Here is a 22390-nt window from a genome sequence, read left to right as displayed (position 1 = left end):
GATAGGGAGGCGGAGTAGGAAGTAAAGCAAGAAACATTCAACTAGAGTAATGTGAACTTGGCTTTCTTTTTGTTAAGGTTGATGAAAAGAGTGCAGACCCAGACTTTGGGCTAGTGGGGACTTACAAGATACTTGGAACCATTGTCACCAAACCCATTATGACCTCGCTCATTGCTGTTCTCCTCACGTGCAAGGTTAGTACCAACACCACATCTTTATTTTGTTATTTTTGTTTTTGTTGATTTGGAAAAGGCCTTTGACAGAGTCCCTAGAGAGGTGGTGAAGTGGGCAATGAGAAAGCTTGGCTTGGAGGAGTGGCTGGTTAGGGTGGTTATGGCCATGTATGTGGGTGCTCACACCCAGGTGAGAGTGAATGGAGATTTGAGTGATGAGTTTTCCGTGAATGTTGGTGTGCATCAGGGGTCAGTCTTGAGTCCCATGTTGTTTATCATGGTACTTGAAGCCCTTTCACGTGACTTTAGAAACGGACTCCCGTGGGAGTTGTTGTATGCTGATGATTTGGTGTTGATTGCAGAGAATGAAAGGGAGGCGGAGGAAAGGTTTAGGAAGTGGAGAGATGGTATGGGGCAAAAAGGGTTTAAGGGTAAATGCAGATAAAACAAAAGTGATGATATCTAGGGTTGGTGGCGGTACTGTCAAAGACGAGGGAGAGTGGCCATGTGCAGTTTGCCACAAGGGCGTGGGAAGTAATTCCATCTTGTGCGGTGTGTGTGATAAATGGGTGCATAAGAGATGTAGTGGTATCAGAGGTAGACTGCGAGATAATGCTGATTTTATGTGTACGGCGTGCCGGGGTGAGCAGGTGGAGATCGTCAGACGTGAAAGAATTGAACTTGCTGGTGAATCTCTTGAGTGTGTGGAAGAGTTTTGTTATTTAGGAGACATGTTGTGTGCTGGAGGTGGGGCTGGAGCTAGCTCTGTGGCTAGGGTGAGAAGTGGTTGGAAGAAGTTCAGGGAGCTCTTGCCTCTCCTGACATTGAGGGGGCTCTCCCTACGTGCTAAGGGGTCTTTGTATGCAGCGTGTGTTAGGAGTGTAATGCTGTATGGCAGTGAGACCTGGGCAGTGAAGGAGGAAGACATTCGCCGGCTCAGACGTACAGAAATGACAATGATTAGGTGGATGTGCAGTGCGTCCCTGCGTCCAAGGCCTGGAGGGGCTGGGTTTACAATGGAAGAGTTGAGAGGTAGGATGGGACTGGAGTGTATTGGTGTTGTGATGAGGAGAGGTAGATTAAGGTGGTTTGGACATGTGGAGAGGATGGGGGATGATAGTTGGGTGAGGAAGGTGAGAAGTGTTAATATTGGGGGTGGGGTTATGAGGGGTAGACCGAGAAAGACATGGGACGAGGTCATTAAGTGTGACCTTAGGGTTAAGGGACTGAACAGGGAGGCTGCAATGGATCGTGCAGCATGGAGAGCCGCCATTAGGTGACCAAGGCCGACACTTGCAAGCATGTTGGAGCCTTTAAAAACGAAAAAACGAAAACGAAAACCACAGTCTGGTGCATTATCATACTTTGTTGTAAATGGGAAGTTGCTGATTCCCTCACTACTACTAATTATCTTTAATTGTCCAGATAACAGTTGGCTGGTTACCACTGACCTGAGAGGTATTGTAGTGATAGTGATTTGTGATTATAAGCTTAGTATTTAGCCTTCCAGTCATTCTTATTAGGCAGTAAGCTCCTCACAAGTAGAGCACAACAGAACAGAAGGTCAAGCCAAGATTTAGATACTTACAAAATGAGAGGGAATATCATGGATGAATGGGAGGTTGTGATAACTGGCATCTGTAATGTCAGATATGAGCAGGCATGGGCAAAATAAAGATGAGTTAGCTTGTTAATGAATTATGGAAAAGACTATCTCTCTATCTGTCTGTTTTTCTATTTATTTCCAGATGCCTCAGTCCCATAAAGGGTGGCCACAAACAAACTGCCTCCATGTTGTTCTGTCCCCTGCCACTTCACTGTCCCCCTCCCTCACACCTCTCCACTCCATCCCTCCATCTCTTCCTCGGCTCCCCCTTTACCTCACTCATGTCCTTCCCCTCCAACTCCCCCCCTCCACTGCACTCACGTACACTCCCCTTGTTAGTCTCTGACTCTCCATCCTCTCCACATGGCCATACCACCTCATTGTAAGTCTCCTAACACTTTCAATCACATCCACATCCATGCCACAACACTCCTTCATTTCCTCATATGTCAGTCTGTCTCTCCATGTAACTCCACATGCTCCTCCCAAATAACTCATTTCCACTGCTCTCACTCTTGACTTGTGTCCCTCCAACAGGGTCCAGGCATCACTTCCATATGTTAGAGTGGTATCACAATACTGTCATTCAGCGACATTTTACTTCCATGATCACTTTCCTATTTTTTATCACGACTTGTGTCCATCCAACAACAGGGTCCAAGCTCACTTCCATACGTTAGAGTTGGTATCACAATACTGTCATACAGTGACATTTTTATGGTAGGTACCCACAGTATGCGAGTTCAGAGTACGCGATCCTCATTGTACGCGAGGACCTATATTTTTCCGAATTTTAGTGTATTTTTTAATAGTACGCGAATGGAACTTGTTGTAGGCGAGACGGCAGTGAAGAGTGGCCCAAATCTGGGGTTTACCCTGAGCACGCGACATTGCCACCCCAAGAAGTGCCAACCACCAGTGATGGAGAGTGGAGACTTGTCGATGATGGAGCTCAGCCGGGTACTGTGTGCCCTAGATAAATTCAAGGAAGAATTCAAGAACATCGAACACTGTCATTTGTGAGTGGAGGAAGCGATGACTTCCCTTTGAAGGGTTTATGAACAAAGTGAGTGCATTAGCTAGTGAAAGTGTCGAAAGCGCTGGTGACAAGAGTGGTGTGTTGGGTGGTGTGGTGGGTGGTGCATTAGGGGCACGCTAGGGTTCCGAGAAAATTTGCTATCAGACAATAATTAAATCGTTTTTTCTTCACTATAGTCGCCTTTGAATACATAGTCTAGTATCACCCATAGCTGTCTTCATTAATGACGGCGAATTGTCTTGTTATTGTGTGATGACGAATTGACTTGATGGCAAATTCTTCCAAATCCCACGGTAGGTGTCTCACCCTGCCTTGGATCCCCTTCTTATCTCCATTAAACCTGTTGTTCTCTTGGGTTAAGGTGAGCAGCCATATTCTTGTTGGGTTAGTTAAACCATATCCTTGTTGATTTAGTAGAGCCATAATCTGGTTGGTATACATTATCTTAGGTAATATGTCTTAGATAGTTTCCCTGTACAGTACAATACTTAGGTCTGAAAGGAGTCTCAGGGGTTACCGATGATGGGGGGTGCTGCCCATATGTAATTTTTCCTATAAGTTTGTGTATTCAGAGTACGCAAATTCCTACTAAGTGACCTCCTCTGCCGCCCATATATTCACGTACTGTGGGTACCTACTGTACTTCAGTGCTCACTTCTCTGTTTCATATCACTGCTTTTCAAGAATCAGCAACCTCTCTTCCTTGTTGTACTCTTTCAAGCACTTCATCCTCCAAACTTTCATCCTTACTCATATAATTTTAAGGTGTATGTCAGATTTTAGTTCACATGGTGGAAATGGCTCTGATTATAGTACACATGCTCTTTGGAAGGACAGGCATGAAAGAGAAGTACATGTGTTGAGACCATCTGTTAGAAGAGTAGAACACACAAGACTGATGGAGGTTTTGAGTGGAAGACTTGACATGGTCCCTGTGTGTGATGTAATGGGCTAGTTTATTGGCTGTTATGTTTGTAGTTACCCTTAGCTAATGAAGTATGTCTTGACACAGATTAGGCTTCCCTCCTACCTGTTTGCTCCAGCAGAAATTAATTGACTTCAGTATTGAGAAAACCTTGGATAGCCACTAAATGCTCCTTGAACTTTTCATTTGTTCCCATAATTACTTCATTGAACTATAGTAAGGTTCAAATTTGAATATTTTCTAATAGCTAGATAAAGACTTTTTCTTGATAACCTAAATCTTGTGGAAAGGGAGAATATGATACTCAAGGTGGCAGACCAGATGAAGAGGGAAAATAGGGATATAGGTGGGTGGTGTGTCAAGAATGATGTCAGAAGGGTAGTGGTGAACAGTAGGGATAGTAAAGACTCATGGAGAGAGCATTACAGCTGGTTATTGAATGAGGAGTTTGACTGGGACAGGGAAGATTTGGAGCCTGCAGATCTAGTGTTTGGCGCTTGGCCTTTGATTGACGCTGCTACTGTGAGAGGGGCAGTAGGCAGGATGCAGCTGGGGAAGGCAGCAGGTGTGTCTGGGTTGACTGCTGAAATGTTAGAAGTTTCAGGAGGTATAGGAGTGAGGTTAGTCACTGGCCTGATAAATACAGTTATATATGAGTGTGTTGTCCCAGATGATTGGCTGAGGAGTATAATTGTAAATGTGCACAAGGGGAAAGGTGATGCCCTGGAAAGAGTAAATTATACAGGAATAAAGTATTTAGACCAGATAATGAAGGTAAAGGAGAGAGTCATAGAATGTATTATTAGAGAAAGAGTGAATTGGTGAGATGCAGTTTGGGTTTATGCCAGGCAAAGGGACCACTGATGCCATATTCATTGTTTGACATTCATTTATTCATCATCAGCTTCAAGAAAAATATATAGAAAAGAAAAGGGAACAATACTTTGTTTTTGTTGATTTGGAGAAGGCCTTTGACATAGTCCCTAGAGAGGTGGTGAAGTGGGCAATGAGAAAGCCTGTGATCCAGCAGTGGCTGTGTTAGGGTGGTTATGGCTGTGTATGTGCGTGCTCGCACCCAGGTAAGAGTGAATGGAGATTTGAGTGATGAGTTTTCCATGAATGTTGGTGTGCACCATGGGTCAGTGATCTCCTTGTTGTTTATCATGGTACTTCATGCCCTCTCATGTGACTTCAGAAATGGACTGCTGTGGGAGATGTTGTATGCTGATGATTTGGTGTAGATTGTAGAAATGAAAAGGAGGCAGGGGAAAGATTCAGGAAATAGAGAGATCATATGGGGCACAAGGGCTTAAGAGTAAATGCTGATAAAACAAAAGTGATGGTATCTAGGGCTGGTGGTGGTACCGTCAAAGAAGGAGAGTGGCCATATGCGATTTGCCACAAGGGCGTGGTAAGTAAATCCATCTTGTGCAGCGTCTGTGATAAGTAGGTGCATAAGAGATGTGGTGGTATTTATTTTTTTATTTATTTTTTTTTTTTTTAATTTTTTATGCGAGGAAGAAGGAACCAAAGGCCATGAGCCCACAGTAACAGTTCCCTCCAAGAGAAAAACAAAATACAGTACAATAGAGAGCCAAATTCAAGATCCGATCATTTTGAGATGCCTGGACACACTGCGTTTGAAAGACTGGAGATCATAGGCTGCAGGAAATACAGACAGAGGGAGACAGTTCCAGAGCTGACCTGTTGCATAAATGATAGACTGGGAGTAACGGTTAACTCTTGCATTAAAGAGTTGGACAGAAAAGGGATGAGAGTTTGCTGCCAGACGGGTGCTACGCGCCCGTCGTAGAGGTGGAGGAATGCAAGCAGACAGTTCAGAGGAGCAGTGACCATTAAAGTAGCGATAGAAAAGAGATAAAGATGCAACAGTGCGGTGAAGAGACAGAGGTTGAAGGGAGTCGGTAAGAGGAGGAGAGTTAATGAGACGAAAAGCCTTTGACTCCACCCTATTGAGAAGAGCTGTATGTGGGGAGCCTCCCCACACATGAGAGTTGTACTCCACACAGGGGCAGATAAAACCCCTGTATAGAGTCAACAATTGTGTAGGGGTAAAGAAAGAGCGGAGTCGGCTTAGCACACCCAATCTCTTGGGAGCAGATTTTACAAGAGATGTAATATGATCTTTCCAAGATAAGTCCCGAGTAAATGAAACCCCAAGCATGTTCAAGGATGATGCAGGATTAAGCTGAATATTATTAAACATTAGTGGGTATACCTGTGGAAGATTTTGTCGGGTTGATAGGTGTAAGAACTGAGTCTTAGATGCATTAAAAACAACCATGTTATTTTTACCCCAGTCAGAGATATGAGCCAAGTCAGACATTAGGTGTGCCATAGCCTCATCCCTTGTTTGTTGAAGTAACTGTTGAGATGGGCGTTGCGGGAACCGAATGGAAAGGTGAAGGGTGGAGTCATCAGCGTATGAGTGGATAGGGTTAGATGTACAGCTTAGAAGATCATTGATGAATAAAAGGAAGAGAGTTGGTGATAGGACAGAGCCCAGAGGAACACCACTGTTGATAGATCTAGGAGAAGAACGATGGCCGTCTACAACAGCGGCTATAGAACGACCAGAAAGGAAGCTAGCGATGAAGGCACAGATAGAAGGATAGAAACCGTAGGAGGGCAGTTTGGAAATTAAAGATTTATGCCAGACTCGATCGAAAGCCTTTGAGATGTCAAGTGCAGTGGCAAAGCTTTCGCCAAAGTCCCGAAAGGAGGATGACCAGGAGTCTGAAAGGTAGGTGAGAAGATCGCCAGTGGAGCGTCCCTGATGGAACCCGTACTGACGATCGGAAAGAAGGTTGTGATAGGAAAGATGCCTTAAAATTTTTCTATTGAGAATTGACTCGAAAACTTTTGAAATACTGGACGTTAAAGCAATTGGACAATAGTTGGAGGGTTGGGAGTGGTCACCCTTCTTTGGGACTGGCTGAATGAGAGCAAACTTCCAGCAAGAAGGAAAGGTACAAGTTGACAGACAAAGGCGAAAGAGTTTGCCTAGGCAGGGTGTAAGCACAACAGGAGGGACCCCATCAGGCCCATATGCCTTGTTAGTACTGAGGCCAGTGATGGCAGAAAATTCATCAACTGAAGAAATTTTAATGTCAGCCATGAGGAAGTCAGAGGGGGGAAGTGATGTAGGAACAGCACCGGAATCGTCTAAGGTGGAATTGGAGGAGAAAGTCTGTGCGAAGAGATCTGCTTTATCAGTAGAAAAAATAGCAACAGAGCCATCAGAGTAGAAAAGAGGAGAACAGACTTAGCACGATTCCGGGCAGAAACGTAAAGATGATGTGATTCAGGGGTAGGTTGGCTCCGGTACCTTTTGTAGGCCCTCTCCTTGTTGCGGACAGCATTAGAACAAGCGTGATTAAACCAAGGCTTTCTTGCGTTAGTCAAAGGATATGAGAAAGGAATGTATGCTTCCATGCCCGAGAGAATAACCTCCGTAATGCGCAAGGCACACTCAGATGGCTCCCGGCCATGGAAGCAATACTCATTCCAGGGAAAATCAAAGAAGTACTGCCTGAGGGCCTCCCAGTCTGCGGCTCCAAAATGCCACAGACGACGTTTCCCTGGAGGGTCCACAGGCCGTACCGGAGTGATAGGATAGGTTAAGGTAATAAGGTTGTGATCGGAGGAGCCCAACGGAGAGAAAAGATTAACAGAGTAAGCAGAAGGATTAGTTGTGAGGAAGAGGTCAAGTACGTTGGAGCTCTCTCCAAGGCGGTCAGGGATACGGGTAGGGTGCTGTACCAGCTGCTCTAGGTCATTAAGGATAGAAAAGATGTAGGCTTGTTCACCAGGTGGATCCATGAAAGGAGAGGAGAGCCAAAGGTGGTGGTGAACATTGAAATCTCCTAGAATGGAGATTTCAGAGAAAGGAGAAATGGATAGAATGTGTTCCATCGTAAAAGTAAGATAGTCGAAGAATTTTTGATAGTCAGTAGAATTAGAGGATAAGTAAACAGCACAGATATATTTAGTCAGAGAATGACAGGAAAGCCGAAGCCAGAGTGTAGAGAATTCAGAAGAATCGAGTTCAGGAACACGAGAGCAAGATAATTTGTTGCGTATATATACACAACAGCCACCTTTGGCTTTGAAATGAGTATAGAGAAAGTAGGAGGATACAGAAAAGGGTTTGCTGTCAGTTGCCTCAGACAGCTGAGTCTCAGTTAGAAAAAGAAGGTGAGGTTTAGAGGAGGAGAGGTGGTGCTCAACAGAGCGAAAGTTAGAGGAAAGGCCGCGAATGTTGCAGAAATGAAGAAGAAGAGAGTCAGACAGTGGTTCCAGGCACCTCGAGTCATCACCGGGAGAGGAGCGGATGGTGGGGGCATTTATGGTCCCCCCCCCCCTCCCCGGGGACTCCGAGGCTTGGTGATGAGACGCCATTTTAGTTGAATTTTGAATAGGAAGTGTAGTGTGTACTGTGCATGTAGTTTGGTGTAGATAGTTAGAGAAATTTGTACTGGAGAGCATGCAGACCTACTCTCTGTATAACTGAGACACTGAAAAAGTTCAGCAAAGGGGGATGGTCAGGAACTAGTCCTGAGGGCTGATGAAACGGGAGCTCCAGCACTCCATGTCATCAGCTTTCCATCCACCTCGGGGGTACTGCCCTGCTCGACTGGTGCTACAGTCTTCTACTGCGAGATACTGCTGATTTCATGTGTGCAGTGTGTCAGGGAGAGCAGGTGGAGTTTGTCAGGCATGAAAAGATTGAACTTGGTTTTGAGAGTCTTAAGTGTGTGGAAGAGTGTTGTTATTTGGGAGACATGTTATGTGCTGGAAGTGGGGCAGGAGCTAGAGTTCTGTGGCTAGAGTGAGGAGTGATTGGAAGAAGTTCAGGTAGCTGTTGCCTCTCCTGACATTGAGAGGGCTCTTCCTCCATGCTAAGGGATCTTCGTATGCAGCATGTGTTAGGATTGTAATGCTGTATGGTAGTGAGACCTGGGCAGTAAAGGAAGAGGATATTCACAGGCTCAAACTTACAGTAATGACAATGATTAGGTGGCTTTGCAGTGCGTTCCTGGGTGTGAGGCCATGGGACCCAGGTTTATGATGGATGAGTTGAAAGGTAGGATGGGACTGGGGTTTACTGGTGTTGTGATGTGGAAAGGTAGGTTGAGATGGTTTGGGCATGTGGAGAGGATGGGGGATGATAATTGGGTGCAGAAAGTGAGAAGTGTTATTGTTAGGGGTAGGGTTGTGAGAGTTAGACCGAAAAAGACCTGGGACGAGGTCACTGAATGTGACCTCAGGGATAAGGGACTAAATAGGGAAGCTGTCAGAGATGGAGCAGCATGGAGAGCCACCATTAGGTGACCAAGGTCGACGCATGCAAACATGTTGGAGCTTTCAAAAACGAATAAATGAACTAATGTCTGCAAAATTGGCAAGAAGTATATTGATCCACCCCTTCAGAAAAAATAAAAAATAGTGTTCTTTACTGGTTTTGCTATGGGCATTTTTGTCATTGTTGACAAATGAAGAAGTAAAAGAAATTTATGGGGTGGATGTGGATGTGATTGAGAAAATTAAGAGAAATACACTGAGGTAGTTTGGACATGTGGAGAGAACAGAGAATGAAAGACTGACTAAGAGGGGTGTATGTAGGTGAAGTGGAGGGAGGGAGCGGGAGGGGGAGACCAAGGATGAGGTCGAGGAATGGAATTGAGTAGTAGATGAGGAAGGGGGGCGTGAGCTGGGGGGAGGGCAGTCAAATGATGGGTGACAGAGCGAATTGGAGGCATTTTGTCTGAGGCCACTCTTTGTGGGATTAGGGCGTCGGGCTATAGATAAGATAGATTTTATTTTTTCTTACTGCATTAAATCCCCCAAATAGCTCTAAGTACACCATGCTGACCAGAAAGGTGAGTGAAAATATATGTGAAGTTACAGGCAGCCAGTGCAGTAGGCCACTTAGTAGCTCTGTATTGGTTCCTTTGGTAATTGCATCCCTTGCAAAACTGGCTTCCACACTCAAAAAACTCTGAAACACAAGAACACTTTGTGCACACCACACACATTTATAAAGTGCCCCAATTGATACCAGTTATGGAAGCAGCCTTTAGATTTGACTGTGGTAGCAGTTCAAAATGAACTGAACCATTGATATGATATTTAAGAGTAAATTTAATAAAAAAATGAGGCATACCGAAAAAGACCTGGGACAAGGTCATAGAGTGTGACCTCAGGGATAAGGGACTGAATAGGGAGGCTGCCAGAAATTGGGCAGCATGGTGAGCTACCATTAGGTGACCAAGGCCAATGCATGCAAGCATATTGGAACCTTTGTATACGAAACAAAATGTTAGAAATGTCACATTCACAAGAACAGAAATTGATGGATAGGAATACTGTAGTTAACTGTGAGAATTTTGTGTTCATAGACAAAAGACAGAACTGTACAGTGTTAAGAATGCTGGCCCACAATGTTAGTTATGAGAAATATGAGAGAAAAGGGTTGTCTGGTTCACTACCAGGAATTGTTTATGGGCTATTGTGGTAGTTTAGCAGATCAATTACCCATGATTAAGGGGGTTTGACTGTACATGGATCCATCAGTAAACAAAGAAATTATGATTTATATCGGAGACAGAGGGATCGGGCCATCTGTACTGCATTATAATGGTGTAAAATTTTATACAGGCCGAAACCAGCAGGCTAGAATTAGGTTAGGTTAGATAAGGGTAAATTAGGTTAGGATAAGCTTCATTAGATAAGGATAAAGTAGGGTAGTTTAGGTTAGGATAAGTTTTGTTAGATTAGAATAAAATAGGGTAAATTAGGTTAGAATTAGTTAGTTTAGGTGATGTTAGGTTTGGATAAATTTGGTTAGATTATGAAAATTTAGGTTAGATTAGGTTAGGTATGGGTAGACTAGAATACATGTTTGGTTATTTTTGGTTAATTTTGGTTAGTTTTGGATGAATCAGCACTAATTAGGGTAAATTGATACTGAAATGGCATTCTAAGTTGGCTCACAAAAGTGTGTTTCTCTGTCATTGCAGTGGTAAACAAAGACCGTTATGCCAGCTGTTTACTTATCGGTATATGTTCATGGTGCATCAGCTGTTTATTCAGTTGTTTTTCAGTCTTGCCTTGTTCAGTTAGTTCAGTGGTTAGTAAAAGTGCTGTTCTTTGTGAGAAAATAATAAAAAACATTCAGATGATTTATAAACTTTTATCGGCCTCATACAGAACCTAACTTCACATTCCTTGGCCTCACACAGTACCCAACCCCACTTTTTCCTGGCTCATATAGAACATAACCCTGCTTTCTCCAGTGAATTACATGTAATTATATAACACAAAATTATATTTCATGATTATTCTTAGAACCTATCTTGCATTATATCCTGAGCTTACTGTATTAGGTATACTAGTGTGCAGTGCATCTGTGCTTTGTTATTCTGTATAGAGGGCACTTGCAATTGATCTGTCCTCTTTTCTTGCTCTCTTTTGATTCCGTTTTTCATGCAGTGTTTATGCTTTGGTTGCTGCTTTCCTGGCTCATATAGAACATAACCCTGCTTTCTCCAGTGAATTACATGTAATTATATAACACAAAATTATATTTCATGATTATTCTTAGAACCTATCTTGCATTATATCCTGAGCTTACTGTATTAGGTATACTAGTGTGCAGTGCATCTGTGCTTTGTTATTCTGTATAGAGGGCACTTGCAATTGATCTGTCCTCTTTTCTTGCTCTCTTTTGATTCCGTTTTTCATGCAGTGTTTATGCTTTGGTTGCTGCCAAAGTACAGCAAGGTTCCCTATTACAAATGTCCATTGTATGGGAATTTAGTTTTACAAGGTTGACAAATATTGGACACCTTCAGTTTTACAAGCACAGTCATTCCTTGAGTAACATGCGGTTGAATAACGCATTTTTGTTCTAACAGTCAGCATGATGTGATAGGTCATAATCAACATTGGGAAAATCTTGAGCTCAAGTGGTAAGTCTCAGCTAGCCAGGCGATGCAATTTAAAAGTTGTGTGCGATGACATCACTCGCCAGACTCACCATGATTGGCCGGCTTACGTCTGGGTACATTCACCTCCGACGACGAGGTCAACTTCATTTCCTCAGCCCTGGACATCGAAGGATTAAGCTTTGATTTTGAAGAAGGAAGTGATGGAACAGCAACATTTTAACAATGATAGCAACAACATTGGGGGTGGGGAGTGGGGGGACAGTGCCGGGGAGCCACGCATCAGCAAGACACACATGCAGTTACCAAGCCTAACTCTTTATTATGTACAAAAGTGACGAGGTATTTCTAGTTTTCCTGTTGGACTGAAGTATTGACAGGATCCTTTGTTATTTTTTTATAGATTACCATATGGATTGGCCTTTTTTTAAATGTTGGTTCTTAAAAATGTTCATAAATAGTAGGTTCCATTATTGTTTTTCATACTGTGTGTATCTTAGATTTTACTGAACATGAAGCATTCCGATTTAATCACCAAGCACTATTTTGCTAACCTGTGACATATTTCAGTGGATGTCTCCACTGTGATGTATATAAAGATTTGCATTATGCATGGTCATGTGACGATTGCCAAACTCACCATGAGTAATGAACGTTGTTAACGCTTGATATTGTTTTGGCACAAGTTTTACCTAATCCAGTTTAGTTTGCACATTGTGAGGTAGGTTATAATCACTAGGGGGTCTGGGGAGCGAAGCCTCCATGGTTAACTTTCAACAACTACAGTTAGGCTTCCACTGCTATTTATGGTTATAAATTTTATACATTTGAGTTTGTTTGGTGTATTGATGTCATGTCCAGTTGGTGAGATCAGCAGTAACCACGCTATCTGGGATGTTCATGCAGCTTTCTGAAATATCGCTTAGTAGGTATATTTTGTTTGTTCTCCAATATTTTTTTATCGAAAATCAAATGATAATCACCTGAGATGTACAGTATCTAATACTAAAATTATATATTTTCCTTGATGTGGATATGATAGGAGGTGTTAGGAGAAACACATTGAGGTGGTTTGGCCATGTGGAGAGGATGGAGAGTGAGAGAATGATGAGAGTGTATGTGAGTGAAGTGGAGGGGGAGAGAGGGAGGGGGAGGCCAAGGATGAGATGGAGGGATGGAGTGGAGAGGAATATGAGGGAGGGGGGCGTGAGCTGGGAGCAGGGCAGTGAAATGGCTTGGGACAGGGTAACATGGAGGCGATTTGTTTGTGGCCACCCCATATGGGATTAATGGATCTGGCAATAGATAGATAGATAGATAGATTTTCCTTGAGAGTGTAGGTCCATAAGAAAACAACTCTAGTTACAGCATCACTATCATTTGTATTTACTGTTTTGTTTTTTGTTAATGCTATTTTAATATCATTCATATTCATAATTACAATACAGTACAGCTATATCTCTTTCAATGTTGTATCTGATGGTGGGTATAAGTAGGGGGTAATTTATGTGGGGTAGGGTGAGAGTTTTGGAAAGTGGCCAGAATACATGCAGACATATTGTTGAGTTCTGTGAGTTTGAGTACCATGGTCCTTGTGCATTCTGTATTATTTGTGGTACTCAACGATTGACCGCACTGAAAATTCAGGGTTGTGTGCCTCAGTCAAGAATCTCAGAATCAGTTACAAAGTAGCTGTAAAGAAATTTTAAAAAGGGAGCTCTTGCCTCTCCTGACATTGAGAGGGCTCTCCCTACGTGCTAAGGGGTCTTTGTATGCAGTATGTGTTAGGAGTGTAATGCTGTATGGCAGTGAGACCTGGGCAGTGAAGGAGGAAGATATTCGCTGGCTTAGACATACAGAAATGACAATGATTAGGTGGATGTGCAGTGCGTCCCTGCGTCCAAGGCCTGGAGGGGCTGGGTTTACAATGGAAGAGTTGAGAGGTAGGATGGGACTGGAGTGTATTGGTGTTGTGATGAGGTGGTTTGGACATGTGGAGAGGATGGGGGATGATAATTGGGTGAGGAAGGTGAGAAGTGTTAATATTGGGGGTGGGGTTATGAGGGGTAGACCGAGAAAGACATGGGACGAGGTCATTAAGTGTGACCTTAGGGTTAAGGGACTGAATAGGGAGGCTGCAATGGATCGTGCAGCGTGGAGAGCCGCCATTAGGTGACCAAGGTCGACACATGCAAGCATGTTGGAGCCTTTAAAAATGAAACGAAACGAAAACGAAACCTCTTCAACATTCACCATCTCATTCTCTCAGGCCTTGGTGTGACACTGAGACAGCCAGGAAGTGGTGCAATGACATATGGGCAGATGAGCCTCAGTGAACCGGGACATTGTTCATACTGTGTACAGTACTGTATGGTGAAGTCGTGATTTAAGACAGAGGAAAGTAATGATCTTAGAATAACGAGCACTTAATTTCTCCCTTTATTATATAATAACAATAATACAGTATCACACTTGATATTACAAACTACAGTAATCCCTCATTTATCCGGACCTGTTCATTATCCAGATACTGGACCTTGGCTGTATTAAACCATTATCCAAGTTTACTTGCTATTATCCGGATGTAAAAGTTCGCGAGAACTTCAGCCAGCCAGCCGACATGTTCAGACATTTGTTATCATAGCTGCTGGGCTCTAGCCGTGCATGAGAAGCAAGCCGTAACCCACAACCTGAGCTAAAATGTCCGTCCACCACTGTACTGAATGGTCAAAGTTGCGCACTGGTTTGATCGCTCTCTATGAACCTCCTGAGTAAGTAATACCGAATGTAACCCACAACCAGGGTCAAAACATCCGTAAGCATCCCCACCGAATGTCCCAAGTCGTGTGGCCACCGGGATTAGTCTTTCCCAACTGCCACCACGCATCTAACAGGTACTGCAAGCCACAAGTCAGGTGAAAGCGCCCGTCGTCCTCTACACCAAATGTCCAAAGTCACCTTACCAGGAGTTGTGTTTCCCAATGGCCAGTATGCGTGTAAGAAGACCACATGCCAGGTGAATGCATCCTTCTGCCTCGTGACAGAAGGGTGAAAATCTTACTCACAGCCTTGCCTCTCCCTCTATACCTTCCCATGCTCCCTGCCTTGTTAGCCAGGTCTCAAGGCTCCGCCCTCACTTCCTCAGTCCCTCCGCTTCTTTGCATTGAAAGCACTGACCTGTGACTTTTTAAAGTTTTTGTTGATTTATTTGAATACTATTGGTTGTATCAAAATTCCGTGAAATCCATAAGAAAGCTCATGAAATTCTGCATTTAGACATATGTTTTAACTTGTGCAAGGCGAGGGCAGAATTTTGCGCTAGGATCTTGGGGAGTTAATGAAGGTAAGTTTTATTCTTGAACACCATTTTTTCACAGCAGTTTTGTTAGTTTACTTAATAGTTTTCTGTGTTTTTATTAGCTTCTCTTATAATATAAAGTGAAGATGATGGTATACCATTTATACCAATATAACCAATTTCTGGTGGCATATTTGGCAGTAGATTTCCCCATTAGCTTCTCTTATAGTATAAACACCAGCAAAGATGATGGTATACCATTTATACCAATATAACCAATTTCCAGTGGCATATTTGGCCGTAGATCCCCCCCCCCCCAGTAGCACCTATCACGCGTGTCACAGTGATAACTGATTTTCCAACCATCTTCAGGATTTCTGTGGATTTTTGTTGTTTATGCATTTTTTTTCTTGGTGTTTAGCATTGATATGGATATTCCTATGTGTGTCTTGATGTCTTAATATGGCAGAATGGCCAGAGAACACTGCCAAAGTTTGGAGAGGTACTGTACATATAAGTAGTTTTTATTTTTTATTTATTTATTAATTTTTTGCATAGTTCTCTTGGTGTTGAATATTCCTATGTCTGTTTTGATGTCTAAATATGACAGATTCATCTGAAAACAATACCAAAATTTGGAGGGGTCCTGTACATACAGTAGTGTATAGGTAGAGTATTTTTTTGTTTGTGTGTGCCCTCTTCAGGCACAAAATGATCCACAGGTATACATGGCGAGTGATGAGAAGGGTGGGTGGTGAACTGAATGAAAGGAAGGCAATGATTGATTATGTGTATGTGGATGAAAGGATGCAAAGATGTGTAATGGATGCAAGAGCTTATAGAGCTTGGAGGAGTGGACTTTCTGACCACTACTTGGTGGTGGCCAGAATCAAGATCCAAGTAAGATGGGGAAATAGAAGAAGGGAAGGATGGGAGGAAGGAGTAGTTGCAAGGGGAGTGGAAAGGTTACAAGAGGATGAGAAAAAGGCAGAATATAAGAGAGAAGTGGAGGAATGATTGGATAAATATGAATTGGAGCAGATGGGGGACGTGGAAGGTGTGTGCAAGATATTCACTGAAGAAATATGTGCAGCATGTGATGTGGTGTGTAGGGTGAAGAGAAGACAGAAGGGAATGCAAGGAACAGCATAGTGGAATGAAGAGGTGAGACAGGCTGTGGCATAAAAGAAGAAAGCATAGAATGAATGGATGAGAAATAGGGACATGGAAGAAGTTGAGAGGTGGAAGAGAGAGATATATGTAGAAAGAAAGAGAGAGGTGAAAAGATTAGTAAGAGTGAGTAAAAAGAAAGTGGTTGAGGAATTTGGAAGGAATTTTAGTGTAAAGTGGAGGGACTGTAAGAAAATGTTCTGGAAAGAGGTGAAGAGAGTAAGACAGGGTGGCAATGAAGTTAGTAGGGGAGTGAAAGATAAAAACAGTAGATTACGAGTGGAGAAGGGAGAAAAAGTGAGCAGATGGAGAGAACACTTTTAGGAATTGTTGAACCTAGAGAATGGAAGTAATGCGATTATAAGTGGCTGGGGAATGGCTGGGAGAAGGAGGGAGGTGAGAAGACAGGAAGAAATCAGAAGGATGGAAGTTGTGGAAGCAATGAAGAAAGTCAAATTGGGGAAAGCCCCAGGAATTGATGGAGTGTCTGGTGAAATGCTGAAGCATGGGGGAGAGATAGTAGTAGAATGGATGTGGAAGATGTGCAGATTGGCCTGGGAGGAAGGTAGAGTCCCAGAGGATTGGAAGTCAGGTATAATTATTCCCTTATACAAAGGAAAAGGGGAAAAGAAGTGTGTGGTAATCATAGGGGCATTTGTTTTCTTAGTGTAATAGGAAAAGTGAATGATATGATACTTATTGACAGAGTTAGGGAAATGACAGAGAAATTTGTTGGAGAAGAACAGGGAGGCTTTAGGAAGGGAAGAGGTTGTGTAGATCAGATATTCATTCTTAGATCTTTAGTGGAAAAGTTTCTAGAGAAGGGAAAGAAGTTGTATGCGGCTTTCATGGATTTGGAGAAAGCATATGACGGAGTGGATAAACAAGGATTGTGGAAAGTATTAAGAATGTATGGAGTAGATGGGAAGTTGTTGAATGCTGTGAAGAGTATGTATGATGGTGCTAAGGCTGCAATGCATGTGGATGGTGAACTGAGTGAATGTTTCTCTTTGAAGGTTGGGTTGAAACAGAGATGTGGTTGTTCAATCTGGATGGGGTATTAAAAGAGGTACAAGGTAGGGCAGTGGATGTTGGAGTGACCCTAGTGAGAGAGGGTAGTGTTTGGAAACTCCCTGTACTGTTGTTTGCAGATGATACTGTGTTGTTAAGTGATGATGAAGGGGAGCTCTAAGGCTTGGTGGATGAGTTTGGGAGAGTGTATAAGAAATGGAATCTAAAGGTGAATGTAGGGAAGATTAAAGTGATGGTCTTTGAGAGAGGTGAAGTCAGTGAATGTACAGTGAGGTTGGGTGGTGAGGAAATGGAAAATGTGAATACATTTAAGTACTTGGGGAGTGTGATGAGTAAGGATGGAAGTTTGGAGGGTGAAGTGCTTGAAAGGGTACAACAAGGAAGAAAGGTTGCTGGTTCCTTGAAAGCAGTAATAAGAAACAGGGAAGTGAGCATGGAAGTGAAAAGTTACTACATGACAGTATTGTGATACCAACTCTAATGTATGGAAGTGAAGCTTGGACTTTGTTGGAAGGACACAAGTCAAGAGTGAGAGCAGTGGAAATGAGTTATTTAAGAGGAGCCTGTGGAGTCACATGGAGAGATAGGCTGACAAATGAGGAAATAAAGGAGCGTTGTGGTGTGGATGTGGATGTGATGGGAAGCATTAGGAGGAACACACTGAGGTGGTTTGGCCATTTGGAGAAGATGGAAGGTGAGAGACTGACGAAGAGAGTGTATGTGAGCGAGGTGGACGGGGGGAGAGGAAGGGGGAGGCCAAGGATGAGATGGAGGGATGGAATGGAGAGGTATATGAGAGAGGGGGATGTGAGCTGGGAGTTGGGCAGTGAAATGGCGTGGGACAGGGCGACATGGAGGCAATTTGTTTGTGGCCACCCCATACGAGATTAAGGCGTCTGGCAATAGATAGATAGATAGATAAAGTCAACAACTGCACAGGGGTAAAGAAGGCACGGAGTCGGCTTAGCACACATAATCTCTTAGAAGCAGATTTTACAAGTGAGGTAATATGATCATTCCATGATAAATCCCATGAGAATGAAACCCCACGTATGTTTAAAGATGATGCAGGATTGAGTTTGATATTGTTAAAAATAAGAGGATACTCCTGCAGAAGATTTTGACAAGTTGAAGGATGTAAGAACTGAGTTTTTGAAGCATTAACAACATGATTATTTTCACCCCAATCAGAGATGTACTGCAACCCAAGTAAAAAATTAGGTGTACCATAGCCTCCTCCCTTGTTTATTAAGTAACTGCTGAGATGGACACTGCAGGAAGCAAATGGAAAGGTGAAGGGTGGAGTCATCAGCTTATGAGCTGATACAGATAGGTGTACAGCTTAGAAGATCGTTGATGAATAGAAGGAAGCGAGTTGATGATAGGACAGAACCCAGAGGAACACCACTATTGATTGCTCTACGAGAAGAATCATGGCCGTCCATGGGAGTCCATTTCAGAAGTCACATGAAAGAGCTTCAGGCACCATGACCAACAATAAGGGGCTCAAGACTGACCACTAATGCATGCCAGCATTCTCTGACGATTCATCACGCAGAAGTTGCATCACAGTATTGTGATCCCTACTCCAACTAACAAATGGAAGTGAAGTTTAGACCCTGTTGAGAGATTAAAACGTAGAGTGAGAGCAGTGGAAATGAGTTACTCAAGAGGAGGATGTGGAGGTATGTGAAAAAGAAACTGACAGACAAATGTGGAAGTAAAGGAGCATTTTGATGTTGATCTGGACATGACTGAAAGTAGTATGAGAGATGCTTGAAGGTGGTTTAGCCATGAGGAGAGGACGGAGAATGAGAGACTGGCTAAAAGGATGTATGTGATTGAGGTAGAGGGGGAGAGGAACAGAGGGAGACCAAAGATGAGATGGAGGCATGGAGTGGAGATACACCATATATGAGAGAGGGGAATATGAATTGGAAGGAGGGCAGCCAAATAGCAGAGGACAGGGCAACAGTGAGATGATTTACTTGTTGCCACCCATCACAGGATAAAGACACTTGCCAATGAAAGATTTTTATTATTATTATTATTATTATTATCATTACTATTATTATTATTATCCAAAATCACTTAATCACGGCAGTCGTTTCAGAGAGCCTCAGCAGGCCTAATACCTGCCCAGGGCCCCAACCAAATGGGCAGATTCACATGGCTGTGTAGAATGTGAGAGGTGTGAATGAAGAGAGCAAGAGGGTGGAAGTGGTGAACGTGTTCAAGAGTGCAAGATATGCCATGATGGCATTGTGTGAAACAAAGATGAAAGGGTGTGAAGTGGAGGAGTGGGAGGATGTTAAATGTGTAAGATCGGGAATGAATGGGCAAGAAAGTTGCAAGGAAGGAGTTGCTTTGTTGATGAATGAGGTCTGACAGAAAGGAATGAGAGACTACAAATGTGTCAGCTCAAGGTGTATGTATGTCAAGTTCAAGTTTGAGAAGGTGAAAGTGGCATTGATTGTAGCATATTCACCGTGTGAGGACAGGAGTGAGAGAGAGAAATGTTTTGGGGTGAGCTGGGTGAAGTATGGGAGAAATGCCCAGGAGCTATAAAGTGATTGTAATGGGTGATATGAATGGAAGAGTAGGAACTGGTCCTGAGGATGACATAATGAGTTGTTATGGAGTACCAGAAGAAAATGATAATGGGAAGCAACTAAAGGATATGTGTCAGGAAAGGAGGTTGTTCATTTGTAACTTGTATTTCAAACACAAAGATGCACATAAATATCCATGGTATAGAGGGAACGGGGATCGTGTTGAAAGAAGCCTGATTGATTACATGCTTATAGAGAGGTCGATGATGGGAATGGTTGCTGATACTAGGGCCATGAGAGGACGGTGTGGAGGTCTGTCAGATCACATGATTGTGGTATGCAAGATCAAGCTGAGAGAAGTGATGTGGATCAGGAGAGAGAGGAGCAGTCATGGTGAACAACTGAAAGTTGAGAAGCTGAGGATCAAGGAAATGTCAGATGATTACAAGACCAATGTACAGGAGGAGTTAGAATCAGTTAATTGGAATTAAATGGATTTGGACAGCCTGTGGAATGCATATAAGGATTGCATAGCTAGGAATGCTAAAACGGTGTGTGGTGTGGCAAGAGTAACGACAAAGAAGAAAGGAACGGCATGGTGGGATGAGGTGGTTAAGAGAGCGGCGGAGGAAAAGAGGAGGAAGTGGCTAAAGTGGTTACAGGACAGGGGTTCAGTTGAAATAAGAACTGAATATATTGAGAACAAGAAGCATGTAAAGAGACTAGTGAAGAGGAAAAAGGAGGAAGTAAATGATGACCTAGGATGAAAAATGAATGCAAACTACTCTGAAAATAGGAAGTTATTCTTGAAAGAGGTGCGGAAATGTAGAAGTGAAAGTGGAAAGAAATGTGACATTGTGAAGGATGTCGGTGGTAGATTATTAACTCATGGAGATGAAGAAAGGACCAGATGGAAAGAATATTTTGAAAGCCTGATGAATGGGAATAGAGAGAACAGAACGGCTATAAACATGATTGGTTTTGGGTATGTGCAGAGAAGGAATGCAGTACCAGGAGATGTGACACTCGCCCAGGTGAAGAGTGCTGTGAAGTAACTGAAAAATGGGAAAGCAGCTGGGGTTGATGAGGTGTATGCAGAGATGCTGAAGTATAATGGAGAGAGTGGAATGAAGTGCTTGGTGGAGATATGTAAGAAGGCATGGATGAGTGAAATCGTGCCAGCAGAGCGGAAAAAGGCTGTGATTGTACCCCTATACAAAAATAAAGGTGAGCAAAGTGAGTGCAAGAATTATCGTGGCATAAGTTTATTGTGTGTGGTAGGGAAGGTATATGGAAGAATTATTATAGAGAAAGTAAGAGAGATATCAGAAGTCCTAGTGAGTGGTAAACACGGTAGCTTTAGAAGTGGCAGAGGATGTGTGGATCAGATATTTGCAGTGAGACAGATAGCAGAGAAGGCTTGTGAGAAGGACCATAAAATGTTTATGGCATTCATGGATCTGGAAAAAACATATGACAAAGTAGACAGAGAAAGATTGTGGAAGGTTTTGCGCATGTACGGTGTAGATGGTAAGCTGCTAGGTGCCGTCAAGAGTTTTTATGATCAGCTAGTCAGGTCAGGTGCGGGTAAGGGGATGGGTCTGTTATGATGTGGCAGGGGTAAACCAGTTCTGCTGTCGGGCCCTGCTGCGGATGTCACTGATTGCATTGCCCAGTTGACCCTTGTGCGGTGTGGTGCGGTGAGGATCTGTCCGTTCTCCCCTTTGGGGCTAAGATGCGAATGAATGTGTTTGAATGGATGAGTAAGTGGAGAGTGAGTCGTCCTGTCTCGGCTACCTCCCTTTCCTTGGGGGAAGCAGCCTAGGTATATAGATAGATATAGATAGATAGTGATGCATGTGCAAGGGTTAAAGGGCATCTTAAATGAATGGTTCATGATCGGTGTGGGCATGCGACAAGGTTGTGTGATGTCCCCATGGTTGTTCAAAATATATATATATATATATATATGGATGGGGTGGTGAGAGAAGTAAAAACATGAGTAATGGAGAGAGGGATGTTATTGGTAATGAATGGTGATGGATAGATCATCTCAAATTTGTTGTATGCTGATGTTACAGTACTGCTTGCAAGTACCGGACAAGAACTTGGTAGGCTAGTGAAGAGTTTTACTGAGGTCTGTGAGCGTTGTGCCTTGAGAGTAAATGTAGAAAAGAGTAAAATGATGGTTATTGAGAGAGAAGGTGACTCCCAGTGTGATGTTACAGTGAATGGAGAGAGAGAGACTGGAATTGGTGGGAGAGCTCAAATACCTGGGTACAGTCATAGAAAAGAGAGGAAAATGTGCAAAAGAAGTGGAATGTAGAGTGACACAAGGAAGAAACCTAGCTGGTGCAATGAAGGCCATGATAAGAAACAGAGCCTTGGGTGTTGCAGCTGCACGAGGCTTGCGTGAAGGAGTGTTAGTGCCAACTTTAACATATGGATGTGAGACTCGTGTGGCATGAAAATGAAAAGTCAAGCGTAAGAGCAGTGGAGGTGGGACTGCTGAGGAATGTATGTGGAGTACAGAGGGTGGACAGGATACGAAATACTGTAGTGTGATTCACAAAAGATGCGGAGTAAGGATGTCGGTGGACACCAGGATCAAAGAGAGTACTGAGA

General features: G+C 43.2%; 1 protein-coding gene across 1 annotated transcript in view; it reads left to right on the top strand.

Annotated features, from left to right (window-relative positions):
- The window catches only part of LOC145400248 (acetyl-coenzyme A transporter 1), a 105744-nt gene that overhangs the window by 59272 nt on the left and 24082 nt on the right, over positions 1-22390 (top strand). The window contains exon 8 of the mRNA XM_080272763.1: positions 78-194. Within this exon, the coding sequence (XP_080128889.1) occupies positions 78-194 (117 nt within the window). The remainder of the gene's footprint in view (positions 1-77; positions 195-22390) is intronic.

This window comes from Coenobita brevimanus, chromosome 51 (assembly GCF_032717465.1).
Source record: "Coenobita brevimanus isolate Jiangsu-jjx chromosome 51, ASM3271746v2, whole genome shotgun sequence".
Lineage (NCBI taxonomy): Eukaryota > Metazoa > Arthropoda > Malacostraca > Decapoda > Coenobitidae > Coenobita > Coenobita brevimanus.
The sequence above is the reverse complement of the archived record's forward strand: the minus strand, read 5'-3'. Positions and strand labels throughout refer to the sequence as shown.